Below are 16,286 nucleotides of genomic sequence, written 5' to 3'. Positions count from 1 at the left end.
AGATTTCCCCTCCCTGCTCTGACATACATATTTCTTGCTCTGCTTTATGATACTTGGTTACCCAGTGCAGAAACAATCCTCAAGAATAATGAGAAGAAAGCAAGGAATGTATAAAAGGGTAGTAAATAGATGGAAGTCATTCATAGAATACGTAAAAACAGTCGTAAATAGCTGGAACAGAGTTCGATTATATGCTGATGTAATATATACAATATTAAGTATGGAAAGTAATTATTTAAATAAACATTTCACATTCATAATCTTATTTACTATTTATATATACATTTTATCACGTGTTCATAAGCTTGATTCAGTTTTGTATATATTCTAATACTGTTATATTACTAAAATTGCGGGGGGTGTGTATGAATGATAATATGTATATTTATTGTCTACATCCAAAATGGGTTGCATAAATTAATGGTTCATTCAAAATTTGGCAAAAAAAGAGAGCAGTGCCACATTTAGCTTGCTACTGCAGAGATCATTATTTTTCTTGACACAGGCCTGATTTCTCAGTATGAAGAAATTCTGAGCTAGGTCCTAAATGTTTTTATAAAACAGGATGAATTGTCTCATGACCCAAATTGGTAGTCAATACAACTATAGCAATATTGCTGCCTCCCCACTCCTGTCAGGTACTAGGTTGTGCATTCTCCACTGTTCTCAGCTTCTGAGCTGTCTCCAAGGAAGTCTCAGAAGTCCCAAGGACCACCTCAATCATGGATGCAATTCCAGCACTGGTTGTGGTGTTTCAAGAGCTCCAATACAAATGAAGTAGTCAAGCATTCCTTAGTTGGAGACTTTGTCAGGCAGCCACAAGGAGGAGGAAAGGGGAATTCTTACTGTAGCACTTGTAAAAATTCAGCAGAGTGAGTTTTGTATACTTCGGGAGGAATGAGAGTGCCATATATGACTCTGTGGACTACAGGTACTATATTCTCAGTGCTATTGCATGCCACAATACAGAGTTCTTTATTGTCTGTTGACAATAGATGAGGGACTTTTGAATGGGAGTTATGTGTGTGATATAGTTAAGGTAATGTAGACCTTTCAATAAATGCTAATTAAATGTGAATGATGGTCAGTACTTTATATGATAGAGTATTTGATGATCACACACATGCCGTGTATTCTTTACGTGTTTGTGTGTGTGTGTGTGTGTGTGTGTGTATGAAAAAGGAAGTGAATTGTATGTATTTTTATCATTTTCCCAGTAGCAATACTGTTTTCGGTAGCATCTTCAGGTTCCCTAAAGGTTCCTGTGGTGCTAGAGATCTCTCACTGGTTACAGTTATGTTCACATATCCTAGAACACTCTGTTTTGGAACCATCACCCCCATATTTTCTGGATTAAGGGCTCACCCACACTTACCTTTTGCCCCACAATTTCCTGTTCCGTGTCAACCCACTCTTTAATGGTGAATTGGAACAAACGACAATTTGGGTTTCCTGTGGAATGGTTTCCAGTGGTAAAGAGCATGTTTTTGCAAGGAATGTGCCAGGGAGAAAAGATAACACTTGGACACAGAACTTTAAAGCACAGACCTATGCCTAGAAATGCAGTGGTAAAGGAAGTCTGGATGAGCACTAAAGCATATATTTTTCACCCTTATCTGGCTAAGTACAACCCCAAAACACTGGTTTTAAAGCATGTCTCTTCTGTCTTCATAAGTTATAATTTTAGCCCTCTTCTGACACTAAAGTTAGGGTGAACATATGAGGAGGAGAATAAGGGAAGGATACACTAGCTCTGCCTACCATCACTATTCTGGTTGCTTCCAACTTAGATACAATGACTGCAGTAGTGTGTGCTATGATACAACAGGGCTACCCATGTGTTATTGGGGCTCTAATGCATGTAGAAGTATTTATTTCACTCCTAGTTGTAATGTCTGAAGGGGGCTATAGTGTTGCTGTGTTCTGTTTCACTTGTCAAAGCAATGAATATATTTTATTATAACATCAGTTAAAGTTAATTTGCTTACTTTTCTATCTTGCACTGTAATAAAAGTTGTGAAGTGTAGGAACAAGTTGACCAAGAACAGGAAATGCCAGCCCCAAATTAAGAATTCTTAAACTGTTTCCTGAAAAGGCTCGAGGTTTTTCCAAACCTTAATAGAGTTTCGTGATTAATAAGCCACAGGGCTCTTTCTTTAAGTGCCCTTTCTTTGAAATTGATGCAAGGATGGCATTCTTAAGAGACTTGCATCTTACGGGTCACAATGAGGCACATGAAAAAGGTTGTAAGTGATTTATTTATGGCTTTGTAAGTCAAAAACTGACTTTGTACTGTCAGTTTTGACTTATACACATGATTCTTGTATGATTTCCTCAAGGACAAATAGCAGCTTCTGGGTAGGGAGAAGGGGATTTAAATGGGGGGAAACAGTATAGGGGGAAGTGTTAACTTTCTCTCAGGAACACAGCTCCTATCCAATCTCTGCCAGAAACTGCTTTTAACTTAAAACACACGTGCACACCTAGCCCGTAGGAGATCCAATCACAGATCTCCAAAAGCCTCATCTAGATTGACCTTCATTTTGCCTGTTTGGAAATCTATAAAGGCCTTGGAAAGACGTGTGGGAAAGTGTGGGAATTTGAGGAACTGGGAATGCTTGTTAGATTATATTACTCACAATGTGACAATATTGATTGAAAGGGATGGGAAAGCTGGCTTGCTTGCTTCATAAGGTATTCTCTTACCTAACAATGCATGCAAAGCATCTGTTATTGTACTTTGGTGCAGAAGGTTACACCTAAGTGATCTTTATTTATATTCATTTCACTGAATGAATTTTGAACTAAACATTTTAATAATGTCTATTGTAAGGAGCAAAAGCTTGTAAATCATAAGCCTATTGATATATCCTTCTTTATTTTCACAGCAATACTTTGTAGTAAGTGGCTGTTATTATTTTATTTTGGACTTCACTGGTGGGTAACCTCAGCTTAATTATAAGCACTTGTCTAGTCCACTGATAATTTCGGACTTGAAAACTGACCTCTAAGATACAGAGTGCAACACATTCTTCCTCTGGTTCACATAGGCTCGTTGATTACAGTAGCTAAATGTTATGCCTTCATTTATATGAAAGAAACATACAACCCCTTAAATGCTCTCCGTGTTTTGGAAATGATAGTTCCCTGAATTGTCTGTTGGGAGCATCTGTGTAGCAAAATTAAAGTGTGAATTTGTAGTCATCTTTATCACACTAATCCTTCCCCAGAGAGCCAAATTTAATTCATTACAACATCCAAAGTCTTCAAGCATATTCAAGGTAATTGGATCCATATTATCCCCTAATGATGTTGTTTAAACCCCTGTTCAAACTAATGACCAGAAAAGTCAGGGTTTTCAGACCAATTTAAGCATCAGAAATTAGAGCAATAGACTGCGAGAACATTCAAGGTTTCCACCAAAGCCAGTGAAACACATCCAAAACCTTCCCAAATATCAGCTCTCACATGCAGAGTTGTTGATAATGTTCTCTTAATGCATTCACAAGGAATAATACGGTTTCTGTGTAAATGAACATTTTGTTTATCTTGTATTTAACCTTCATTATTGCCTCTACATTAAGTTTGAAAATCAAGACCACAGCCCTCAATGGTGAACAATTTAATTGAGTGGGATTACTGCGAACTAATTACTTTGAGGAGAGCAGCTTTTTCTTTCAATAGCTTTCTGAATTCTGTTATGCACTAGTATGATCCATAGCAATCTAATGTGTGATTCACAACTTAGTTAGGCATTGACTTTAATACTTTTCACATGTTCCAACACAGTCTATAGGTTTTAAAAAATCTCCAATTATTTCCTGTGAATTGCCAAAGGCAGTAATAAATTGATTGATTTTAGATACTGCTAATAGTTATGTTGGCCTGATACTTTATTTAATTGTGTGGTTATAGTCTTTTGATATTCTTCATTGTGTGATCCATCCAGGAATCAGTTTTCACAAAGGGTGATATAAACATGCTTAAAATAAATGTACCAAGGCTGAACCTTGTCAGTAAAATATAGTCCCATCATTACTAAACACTGATGAATTATGTCAGTGTCATCTTTTCTTCTAATGTTGTGGGGAGCCATCCTAACACCTGGTCATGGAACACCGGGGCTGGATGGAGCAGTGGAGCTGCTACTTTATCCAAAGGCATATCTCTTGTACCAACCAGATCAGAAAGTGGCCGGAGAGTATTTTTCTTAAATTTAGCTGTATCAGCTCCAGACTGACACAGCAGAGGGGCCTGAATTGGGCTTCTATCTGGCTGCACAATTGTTTAGGATCTAGTGGATCCTTGGCTGACCTGCTGCCACCCCCATTCTGCCCAACCAGATAGAAAGTCCCTATCTCTAATCCCAGGTTTAACGTTCAGGCAAGCCCTGACTGTGCTCTCAGATTGTCTGCATCCAACTTAAATTCCACCCTCTATCTCCTGATTGGCTGATTGACTTGCCAGTTCCCACTGGAGGCAGACCCAGGGCCTGTCCATCACAGGCACCAGCAGGGACACTGCCCATGACATCTCATCTTCTCACTGTTGCCTTCCAAGGCCTATACTGTTTGTCCATGGCTCCCGTAGCTGTGATGAGCAGCAAAAGAAGCACCAGGAAAATATGGGGCTTAACATTTGCCAATAACTCATAATTCTGTGTCATTCTCAACACTCATGCCGTTATCATCTACTATACAGTAATACAAAAGAGCTGTGCATAACCATTGAATCATTAGAGTGAAATGTAGTACCTTTCCTTTCATGTCGTACCCATGCAGTGTATGAATTTAACACGCATTGCACTAAAAATAGCCTTATTCTTTGCTTTATTTTCAAGAGGAAAAATCTCTGAACAACAAATTCCACTGAATTTTGTGTTCGTGTCATTTTCTTGTGTTCCATGACAATGCACAGACACAACGGTGCAGGCACGAAACAATGTTTGTTACAGATTTACATAAGAAAAAGTAGGAGTTGTCACTTTGTAAGTGGAGGTGGGGATATATCTGAACAGCCATAAGCTACTCACGTTCTGTACATCCCATATGAAGCAGATGATGCAGAGTGCCTTTTAGAATGGTAGCAACTAAATCACCTCATTCCCATTGTCTCAACACTGCCAGCCAGTTTGTGACCAGCTTGGGTTTTCTAATTTTGATTTAAGCACATCTCAGGATAGCTCTGGTGGACGGTGGGCTCATGAATTTATGGCTCACTTGTATGTGGGACTCTCAGCACTTTACTGCAACACTGTTGTTTTTGTGACAGAGTCTGTTGGACGGGTTTTGGATTTATGGTGGAAATAATTCAGAATGGAGTAATAATTTTCCCTTGGCAATTACACTACCATTTGGTACTTTGTCCCTACAGGGAAAATGAATGTACTGAGCTCTATCTGTGAGTTCAGTCGCTCAATGTAAGTGAAGAAACCAAGGTCAGAATGCAGCTGCACAACTCACAAATCGTCCCTTCAGAATTAGATATGTGGTCTTTAGTTAACTCATTGAAAGATCCTATAATGATTTCAGCAATTTAAATATTTATTTTTGTGTCAATCAGTTAGGAATCTTGGGATTCATATGATGTTATGGTTCTCTTTTTCTTTTTTTGTGAATTAATTGAAAGTATTCTGTAGTATTTTCATTTAATTGTCCCCCCCCCGAAACAGCCATGATGCTTCTCCACCGACTGATGGGATTATGCCTTCTAAATCTCCCCATGTTTCATAGGAATTGCTAGCAAACTAATAATAGCTAATAAATATGAAACACGTTGCTTTCATAATTATTCCAAGCTACTATTATATCAACTATCATGGCAACATTAAAAGGCTGAATGTGGCCTATGTCTTCTCCATTGAATTAATAAATGTTGTTGGGAGAATGTTGGAGCAAGATGGGACTATAATGAAAAATGCCATCTTGGGAGTTAGCTTCTTCCTGTTTAATCATAATGACCTTATAAATATTTTCTGTAACAAATGTTTGTGACTGTTCAGTTCCTATCATCAGGCTTTTTTTTTTAATCCTTTTGACCTTGCAGACATGAGTTCATTTAAATTATATGTTATGATGCATAGATTCATTTCTAAAGAACACTCTGTACTTGAAAACTTAAAAAAAGAATATTGACCTCATTGTATAATACAATGAAATGATTATAGTTTTTTTATTTGTATCTGCACAAGGAAAAGCTTACCTCAGTTTCTAGTGTCACCATGACCTTTTTCCAATTAATGATTCACAATAACTTCTTTGATTATACAGAGCTGGCTATTTGCCTCAGAACATTCCACTAGAGATTATCAGATACCTATCCAAGGAAAAGGAATTTCTGCCTTGGCATGCTGCCAGCCGCGCCCTTTATCCACTAGATAAATTGTTGGACCGCACAGAAAACTACAACATCTTCAATGTAAATATATTTGTCTTTCTTTCTTGTGACCACTGAACTATTGTTGTCCAGCCCAGTAAAATCCTGTAACTTGCTTAGGGCTTTTCTGCATAGCCAAGGTGGATCCCAAATGCACTTTAGACCCTGTCCCACAAGTTCCTTTTTATGTGTGTGTGTATAGTTGGGCAGGGGGAGGATGGACCTTTAAAACAAAAGAAAACCAGCAGATATGCATTCCCAGTACTGAAGAGAAGGGCACACTGTCTTCTGGGGAATTGAAAAAGAAAAGAAAAATAAGTAAGGGGGTTGTATCATGATTCATCTAATAAGTTAGGAACATATGAAACACTGAGTCACCTCAGTATATACTGACTGGCATCTGCTTTTCAGTGTTAGAGACAAGGATTTCCCCCAGTCCTATTTGCAATATAGAATAAAATATAGAAATTGAGGTAGCTCAGTTGATGAGAGCGTGGTGGTGACATCACCAAGGTCGCAAGTTTGATTCCCATGTTGGACAGCTGTATATTCCTGCATTGTAGGGAGTTGGACTAGAAGATGATCCTTAGGGTCCCTTTCAACATGATTCTATGAAAAAAGACACATTCTGCATGAATTAAATGCTCAACAACATATGGTCTGGTTTAAATGTAGCCCAGGACCAGGTAGAAACCTAAACCAGCTAGCAACACATACGAGACGAAAATTTGTGTGTCCTATAAAAGTTTATTTCATTTTTTTTGAACTTGGCTCATGCATTTTGAGCTTTCCCCACCCTTTCCCGAAGGTCCTTTGCCACCTACATTGACACAAGTATGGGGGCAGAGGGTGGCAAGGAATTATTGCAGCTCCATGCTAGCATGATGCCTCCATTCTTTCATCCTTCTAATGACTGCCAATGGACACTGACCTCTATGCAGTGTACCCTTCCTTCCCTTTCATGCAATGCTGAAATCAGAGTTGCCAGCCTGTTGTTCCCTGTGCTGAAGAATCATTATAAATGTATCTTTTGCTGACGCCCTATTTAGTCTGACTGGGGAAAAATGCAATTTGAGTAAATAATAGCAAAAACATTGCTGGCTTATTCTGCATCTTTCCAAGGTATCATGCGAGAGCTGACAACGGACTTCGTAAATTAATTTTTGTCACAAGAATAACTTACTTGCCAAAAGACAGTATATTGTCATATACCATCCTTATGCAACTGAGTGAGCTGCTATGTAAATAAAAATTATTCACTTATATTGTGCTACTATAACGTAAACTACATTCTTAAAACTGAATTGAATTTATATTTCACTTAAACATGGGTATTTGGCAGTAAGAAAATTACAATATGACTATGATGGCAGAGGCATACTTTACAGCTTGTCATAAAAAGTAAAGGTCCCTATTGTGTAAGGGTCAAAAGCAGAAAACCTGTTACGCTTGCCTTTGTAAAAGTGCCAACAACTAAAATGACATTGAAATACAGGCATCGTTAAATTGTCCAATCTTGATATGCAGCTCACATTATTCAATATTATCACATCAATTGGCTGTGCCTACGTAATGGTTTTGCCATATCTGTGCATATAAAGACAGCCAAGCCTATCAATTTCATCTCTGTGTGTGGCCTCAATGTGTCACTTGTAAATGTTTAATGACGGACATTACTCAAACATGCATTTTTTTAAGTCAAGAGTTGCCTAGCAAGGTAAATGCTAGCCTGTCTAAGCTAGTATTTTCATACTTGTGTCAAACATACATCATTACATGTTTAAGAAAACCAGGAATGATCCAGCTGACTTCAAGCACTTCTAAACCCCATTCTTTCAGGAGGATTTTTAAGTTGAGCTGGGAAGAATTTTTGGACCCAGGTTTTCCTGTCCATTCATTATGGTTGGCGTAGAAAGAAACTTGTGAACATAAAATGTGCCTGCTGGATCAGCCCAATGGCCCAGTCAGTCCAGCATCCTGTTCTCACAGTGGCCCAGCAGGTGACCAAGAGTAGTCCATAAACTGGACATGAGCAAAACAGTACTCTACCTTAAAATTTGGGGGAAAGCGTTTTATGATGTGGCCAGGGGGTCCAAGAGTAAAAACACTTTTGAGGGTGCAATCATTCTCTCTCTGCTTTGAAAGTGGATATGGCACTAATTATTCTCTCTGAGGGTGCATCAATTTGGAACTACAGTGGAACCTTGGTTCTCGAACGCCTTGGTACTCAAACATTTCTGCTCCTGAAAGCCGAAAACCTGGAAGTAAGTGTTCTGGTTTTCAAACGTTTTTCGGAAGATGAATGTCCGATGTGGCTGTCGGCTATTGTTTCCTGGGCACATGTGCCAATCAGACGCGCCTTCGTTTTCAAATGTTTCGGAAGTTGAATGGACTTTCTGAATGGAATACATTCGAGAACCAAGGTACCACTGTACTCAGCCTCTGAAAGCTAGGATTCCACTGATGGTCACTGGGATGGTTCCCACTTTAAAATCAGACCTTCTACACACACACACACACACACACACACACACACAGCCTGCCCTCAAACACAAAGCCTCTCTGTGCAGGTTGGTAGGTGTGCATGTTCAATATGACAAGAGACATTATCTCATACTTTGAGCCCCACTGATGACATACATGGCCGAGAAGATAGGCTACTACTTATCTTTAAAATGTCACATGTAATAAAACTATTTTAAAAGCTGTCTTTGAACTGAATGGAGCATGTTATCTTTTAACTATGAAAATATCTGATACAGGGTTCTTTTCCCCCTTTTGTGTTTCAGGAATATATATTAAGACAAGTTGCTTCAATGTATCTTAAGCTTGGATGGCCAACAAATAATTTGGACAAATCATTTGTTCAAGCTTCCTACCAACACGAGTACTGTAACACTTTTCTTTTCCATTTTTAACAGTTGTAGAGCATTTGTAGTGAACCAAACTCCATAGGCTTAATGAATCTGATGCTTATTTCTGGGCACGCTCCACTGATTATCGTAAGAGGGGGCTGAGTATATTTCCACCTCTCTTGTTGAATCAGTGGGACATAAAATTGCAAAGGATTGTGCCTTTTGTTTTCATTTGGGGGCTTTACTGTTATGAAAGTGTCTACTTTTACTAGGCTCTGAAAACTAAACGGCTCCTTAGTTATGATTTAAGTTCTAGCTGCATTTGGGAGAAGGACCAAGACCAAGGGGCATGCATGCTTGTAGCTGGCTGGCTTTGTCGAAATGTCATTGCTTATTAACTGATTTACCATTGTAGGATACTGTGGTCTGTGCATCACCAGTGGTCCACGAGCTTTGTTTAGGTGGTCTGCAGCGAATCTGTGGATTAGTGGTTCAAGACAGGAGGGAGCACAACCACCTTTTTAATTATTCATATAGATGTTTAATTATATTTAATTTCTTATATTGCATTTGATTGTATTACAATCTGAATTTTATGGGATTCAGTTGCGTGTGTAGGTCCCCAGGCCACCCCTCAAATAACTTCACACATAACACGTAATTTAGTTTTGGTTTTTGGGAACTATTTTGGCCACAACTTTATTAAAATACAAAATCAGTGAGTGGTTGTTTAGACATTGGTTATGACTATCTGTTCCCCCGCCTGGGACAGAACTGACATCCCGAGGTCCGATCGGTAGCCAGTAGAAGAGAAAGTCAAACTGGGGGTCATTTGAGCTAAGCGTTGGACCCACGCCGCTCACCCCAGCAGCTCCCCGAAAGCTTGCCGGCCCAGATCCTATGACAAGGATTCCCATGACAGGGATTGGGCGGCCCTGGTCCCATGACAGGGATTGGATGAAATCATGGCAAGCCCCAGGATTCCTTTAACGGAATTCCCTTCAGCGTAATGGGAGGGGCAGGCCCAGCCTGACCCCTCCACCACCAGCATATTATAACCAATGCCTAACCGCAACCTTACAAGTTGTGACGAATTGCTGAGTAGTAGGCAAAAACCAAATGGCACAGCCAATCACCAAATGGCAAAATTCCTACTAGGCCCCTGCGCCAAGGCAGACGACCCCATGACAGGCAAAGCAAGGTCAACCGGAAAAGAGGGCAGGTGGGCGGGTGATCCGATGCACTCTGCAAAGAGAAAGAGAAACCAGAGTGCACCAATATTTAAAGACCATGGTCCCACCCAATTTGCAACATACAATTTGCCCCAGCAACCCGGTTATCCAATCACAATGCCAGGCAACAACTATTAACCTGCCTGGCAACAAGAGGTCTGGCCCGGTGGCCCACACCGCAACATGTGCTCTCATTTATTGGAGAACACGCTTTGTAGTACAATAGTATATAACATATAAGAAATAAAAGAATAAAAATCTTTTTATATATTATATATTATTTTACAAAATAAAATTGTAAAAATACAATACAACATCTAGCACAGTGCATTACAATTGCTACAACGAGCAAGACCTTCAGCAATTTTCAGGTGGTCCATTGGGGGAGAACCACTGGTTTAGATCTTGTAAGCAATTGTGCATTTTCATTTGAGTACTTGAACATATTCATTAATATGACCCTAACACAATTTTTGTTTCTGCTTTGGGGTTACCCAGGGAGTTACGCCGTGAAGTCATTATGCTGGCTTGCAGCTTTGGTAACAAGCACTGCCACCAGCAGGCTGCAACCCTAATATCAGACTGGATTTCCAGCAACAGAAACAGGTAAAAAGGATTGCAGCATGCATCTCCCCTTTTCCTCTTAGTTGGAATTACTGGAATTACTTCCCCCTCCCTTTTTTAAAATACATTTTACCTAGAGATTGACATGATTTTTAAAAATTAAAATGAATTCAGTAGTTGAAAAGCAAATTCCAAGGAAGAGAGGCAAACACTATTATTGTTGTTATTAAAATTTATATCTCACCCTTCTGAAAGTGCCCAGAGCAGCAAACAACAAGCAAGAAAACAATAAAAAACATATTAAAAACAGTTCCAATACAGATGCAGATGCAAAGTGAGAAAGGTCTTACTTATAACACTTGTTGGAAGAGAAAGGTATTCAGTAGCCACCAGAAAGACAACAAATTTAATCTTAGTACCATTTCACTGAGCCACTAAACATCGTTGAAACTTACCATTAAGTGAAAACTAGCAAAACTATTTAAATACATGCATTTGTTTAAATGTGTATTGTGAATCAAAATGGAGTTTCTGAAATTCATCTCCAGTACTGTACTGTGAAGCAATTGCTTTCGGGAAATTAAGATGTTTGCTACAGCCCTTTCATGTGTGAAGAAGTGCATTACTCACACTCCTTACTTATGATAGCCTAGTGGCTCAGCCTAAAAAATTAAAAGAATTACCATAAGGTCTGCCTGTGCTCGAGAATCAGCCTTGTTAACCTCTTTAACCTTCGCAATGCATCAGCTTTGAAAGCAAAACGTGTTTCAAAATACATTATCCTTTTCAGAGTTTCTTCTGGAGAGAGATTCACTTAATCTGTATTCTTACTTACGAAGCACAAGAAAGAAATGGTGACAAGAGGAGGAACACCAATCATGTACAAGCTCTCCAATTATATAATGTTTATTTACTCAATTTGGCTACTCCTGGATCTAACATTGGAGGCTCAAGTAGCATTGGGCTAGGAGTGCATATTTCCAGCTCCATCTGCTTTCACCAGCTATGGCCCCTCTGAGACACAGATCACAAGGACTCTGTACTCCCTCACTCTGGTAACCTTCAGATTGGACTACTTCAGTGCATTCTGTGACTATTCAAACACATTAACTCAGGGGTCGGCAAGGTTTATCTTGCCTGGGCCAGATCGGTCCTGCGGATATCCTTCTGTGGGCCGAATTGCGTGCGGTCCCCCCCCCCCAATTTCTGGCATTTGTGCATGCACAGACGCGATTTCCAGTGCCACAGAAGTGAGTCCATGCATTGTGCCACTTTAGCGCAGCGCGTGAGCGGGCACCTTGGTTCGGGGGCAGCTTGTGGGCCGGTCGAACGACCTCCATAGGCCACTTCCAGCCCATGGGCCTTAGGTTGATGACCCCTGCATTAACTGATCCAAAATACAGTAGCCAGATTATTGCCCAGGGTTCATTTAGAGCTCGTATAACCCATGCTTTGAAGCAGTTGTGCTGGTTTTCACCTTATAGAAATAAGGCCCAATTCAATGTGCTTACACTGGTGTTTAAAGCCCCGAACAACTGAGGCCATGTGTCTCCTGCCTTCATAGTGTGTGGGTAATATTGCAAATCAGAACAACTTTCCGCCTATGTTTTTATTCTTGTTTGTTTCCTTAAACTCATTAACAGCATATTTAACTAGTCACAAATGAAACTGGCCTCAATGGAACTTTCTCAGCCTTCTGGACATTCTTGGATAAATTTTTAATGTGTCATAGAATCTACATCTCCCTGCACATATAATTCTTTGTTCTGTGCTATGTATAGCCTTAAGGATGTACTTTAAACAAATAGTGGCTACATTATCTATGCAGGTGTAAATGAAGTGATACAGTATATTATTTTAGAATAGCACAGAGAGAGGCTAGCAACCAATGTTGCCGAAATTAGTTAATTAACAGGCTATTGCAGCAATGGAGTAGAGTCTTGCAGTGAAATCAATAAAGCTGTTTTAAGTAGAAAGAAGAGTGTGCTGAGTACAACTTAATCAAGACTTTAGTGTTGTGAAAGAAGACCCAGGGCATATATCCAATAGGATTAAGGATTAACATGATAACAAGTAAATACAGGCTTTATTGTCTGGCAATGTCATTAAGAAGACAGTTTATTCCCTATGTCTTTTAGATTGTCAAGTAAAGCAAAGGGTTGCTTGCTAAATGCTATGGTGTGGATATATCTATTAATTTAAGAACCTCATGAGTGACTTATAAGCAATTTAACCACAGAACACAAGGACTAGTAGGGCCATTTAGTTCAAACACCACATTGAAACATAACTATCCATTCCAAATATTGCATGTACAGACCAGTGATTATAGTTTTATTTTATTGTTTCTAATATTGAGACAGGGAGTAGCAGTAGTGTAGAGACTATTACCAGATTTGCTAGTGTGCATAACCACGTATCGTACACAAGTCCTAATTTTGGAATTAACAGTACTACTCGAGGAATCTTTACTAGAAATAATTGACTGCATGCTTAAAGAATTGAATTATCTTGCATAACATTGCTTACTTTGTGGAATTTCAATCAATATTTGTGTGCTTGCTCCAGAGAGCCAGCAATAACCACACCTGTTGCAAGTGCAATGTTTATTTATAAACCAAGGTTTAAAGGTGATAGCAATACAGGTCAATACAGTCAATAGCAATACAGTCAATTGGAAGTGACTTAGAAGCAAGGAAACAGCTTTGTGGGGTGAAGCACCTGTAAAGAAACACATAATAGAAAGGATTCATGCATTACACAGGTAAGCCAACCCATATGGTGCCTGGACCATGTGCTTAGTTACTGTAGCAGAGATAGGGAATTATGAGGCGGAATCTTAGATCCAAGTTCATTATAGAAAAATGAAGATACCAGGAAAGTTGCATGCAAAGTAGTTGCTTTTCTCATCTCAGAGAGCCAGAGGCCGGTGAGATATGGAGAGAGGTCCGAGGAGTGAGACACTGTAGTTATGGGTCTCACTGAGGAAGGGATAGTATGAGGAGAGCTTCTGCAGTTGTCTCTGTGATGAAAGGAAAATTGTAACAGCTAGATTGAAATGTTCTGGCAAGGGAGAAGCAGGTGGTTAAGGTAATTCTTCCACCTGTGAAAATGTTGCCCCATACTGGGGTGCTTGGTTAGCCAAACCTAGGATAAAATCAGCAATCCACAATTAATAATAATAATAATAATAATAATAATAATAATATATTTGTGGGAGAGAGTGTTATTGATTTGTTTTTGTTGTATTATGTATTTTGGGTTCTCATTTTGTATTTCTATGTTGTGAGTATGGTTTGTTAGGAATTAATAGTGCTTATACCCAAATAGCAGTTAGTAGTAGTAGCAGAAGAAGAGTTTGGATTTGATTTCCCACTTTATCACTACCCTAATAATCATCATAGCATTTAAAAGAGCAATTATTACGTTCATCCAGAATTTTGAAAAGTTCGTTCTTATTCATATGGGAGTGTTATATAAAACAAATCTGTAATCAAACACACTGAAAAGCTTTGGCTAAATTCTCAGAATTAAAACGGGACATCTGATTAATTTCCTTTCTTAAATGTTTCCCTAAATGGTTTGAAGCATGTCACTAAATCAAAGAGCTGCCTAAATTGCATCCAATTACATTTTAAGAAATTAGAACACCATTTGCCTAGAAGATAAATAATTAAGGGCCTATTTTATAAATGTATTTCCATTTGTTAGAACTTAGTTTAAACAAGAACAAGCATGTACCAATTAATTATAACTTAAAAGATTATTCTTAACTCTTTGTAAAGCTTTATTATTAATCATTGAAAAAATAGATTTCTCTGTAAAGGCACAGCATGATTTTAATTGTTATTTTTTCTGTTCAATTTTTAACATTTTCCAAAGTGCTTAATTTTTAATCAGCAGCTATGCTAGCCACATATTTTATCCTTGCCATGTCTCCTATGCAAGATAAATAAAGTTAAATAAATCACAACAGTACATGTATTCAAATGAAAGCCATTTAAAATGCTTTCAAAACTGAAGCATACTCTCTGAAGTATTGATCATAGCTTTGGTTTAAAAAATGAGTGCAGGCGAGATAGCCCAGGAGGGGTTTATTCTAACAAAGGAAGATCTTTGGCAGTATATCCTTAAATAACACTCAGCCACCATTTCCAATTCCCTCTAGTTAACGTAGCAAGTGAATGCTTTCTGCTCTTGCATAAACACTGAAGTTGGGCGACCAGAGCTTTAAAACCATGGAACTGTTAAACCTCCAGATGTAACCTTGAAGATACCTTCTGTCTAAAAATCTAAAAAAAGAGAAAGAAACCCAAATGAACTAGAGGAAAGAAAGGGTATATAGAATTATCCATGGTGTGGATAAGTGAATGGAGAGAAGTTCTTCTTCCACTTTCATAATTCTAGAACCTGGGCTAATCTAAAGAAGCTGAATGGAATATTCAAAGCAGACAAAAAAGAGTATTTATTCACACCAGAATTAGGTTACAGAATTTGTCAGAAGTATTAGTGATCACCACCAACTTGAGCCACTTTGAGCCATATGCCGGTAATAATAATAATAATCTTTATTGCGGTCCAACGACCCATAACATGGATTCAGAATAAAATACAGATTCTGAAGCGTTTTTGTTTAGTCATGGGCCTGTTGATCTTTGATTCGTATGACTACTGAAAGAAACTTTGCAACAGCCACTGTGATATCATTGGACTTGTCGTCCAGAAGATATTTGATATAGTAGGCTTCAGATTGACCCGGTCGATTTGACAATAGTGGTTTAATCAATAATTCCTTAGTTTGATCATATTGTCTGCAATGCAATAAAATATGCCACATGCAGTCAAAGTCCTGAGAGCACACACAGATCCTATTTTGATAATGGATACCTCTCAGTCTGCCGTTTAACACTTCCGGTGGGAATACATTTAATCTGGCTTTGGTGAAAAGATGCCGATATGTTGGTACAGACAAATTTCTTAGATAATCAGGTGTCTGAAACTCAAACCCATAGTGAATTCCTACTGATAACATGAGATTGAGATAGGAGATCACTATGTGATATGTCCCAAAGCCTTTGCCTCGCAGATTCAAGGGCAGTATCGTAGCCCAGATGGTACAGGAGAAAAGGTGGCATACCAATCAAAGTGGCTTTTCTAACCATAATTTTCATCCATGAGCTAGTAAACTCCTCGTTGTTTAGGCGTGGAATCCATATGCCTGCGGATTCCAGTTGCTGGGGATCAAAAACATGAGGGTGCC

General features: G+C 38.8%; 1 protein-coding gene across 2 annotated transcripts in view; it reads left to right on the top strand.

Annotated features, from left to right (window-relative positions):
• The window catches only part of TRHDE (thyrotropin releasing hormone degrading enzyme), a 199,110-nt gene that overhangs the window by 171,741 nt on the left and 11,083 nt on the right, over positions 1–16,286 (top strand). For both annotated transcript variants that reach the window (XM_083699066.1, XM_083699067.1), the window contains 3 exons: positions 6,270–6,417; positions 9,165–9,262; positions 10,961–11,068. In XM_083699066.1, coding sequence (XP_083555192.1) covers positions 6,270–6,417; positions 9,165–9,262; positions 10,961–11,068 — 354 coding nt within the window. The remainder of the gene's footprint in view (positions 1–6,269; positions 6,418–9,164; positions 9,263–10,960; positions 11,069–16,286) is intronic.

The sequence above is a fragment of the Podarcis gaigeae genome, assembly GCF_964106915.1.
Source record: "Podarcis gaigeae genome assembly, chromosome: 10".
Taxonomy (NCBI): domain Eukaryota; kingdom Metazoa; phylum Chordata; class Lepidosauria; order Squamata; family Lacertidae; genus Podarcis; species Podarcis gaigeae.
This window is presented reverse-complemented; position numbering and strand designations above follow the sequence as displayed.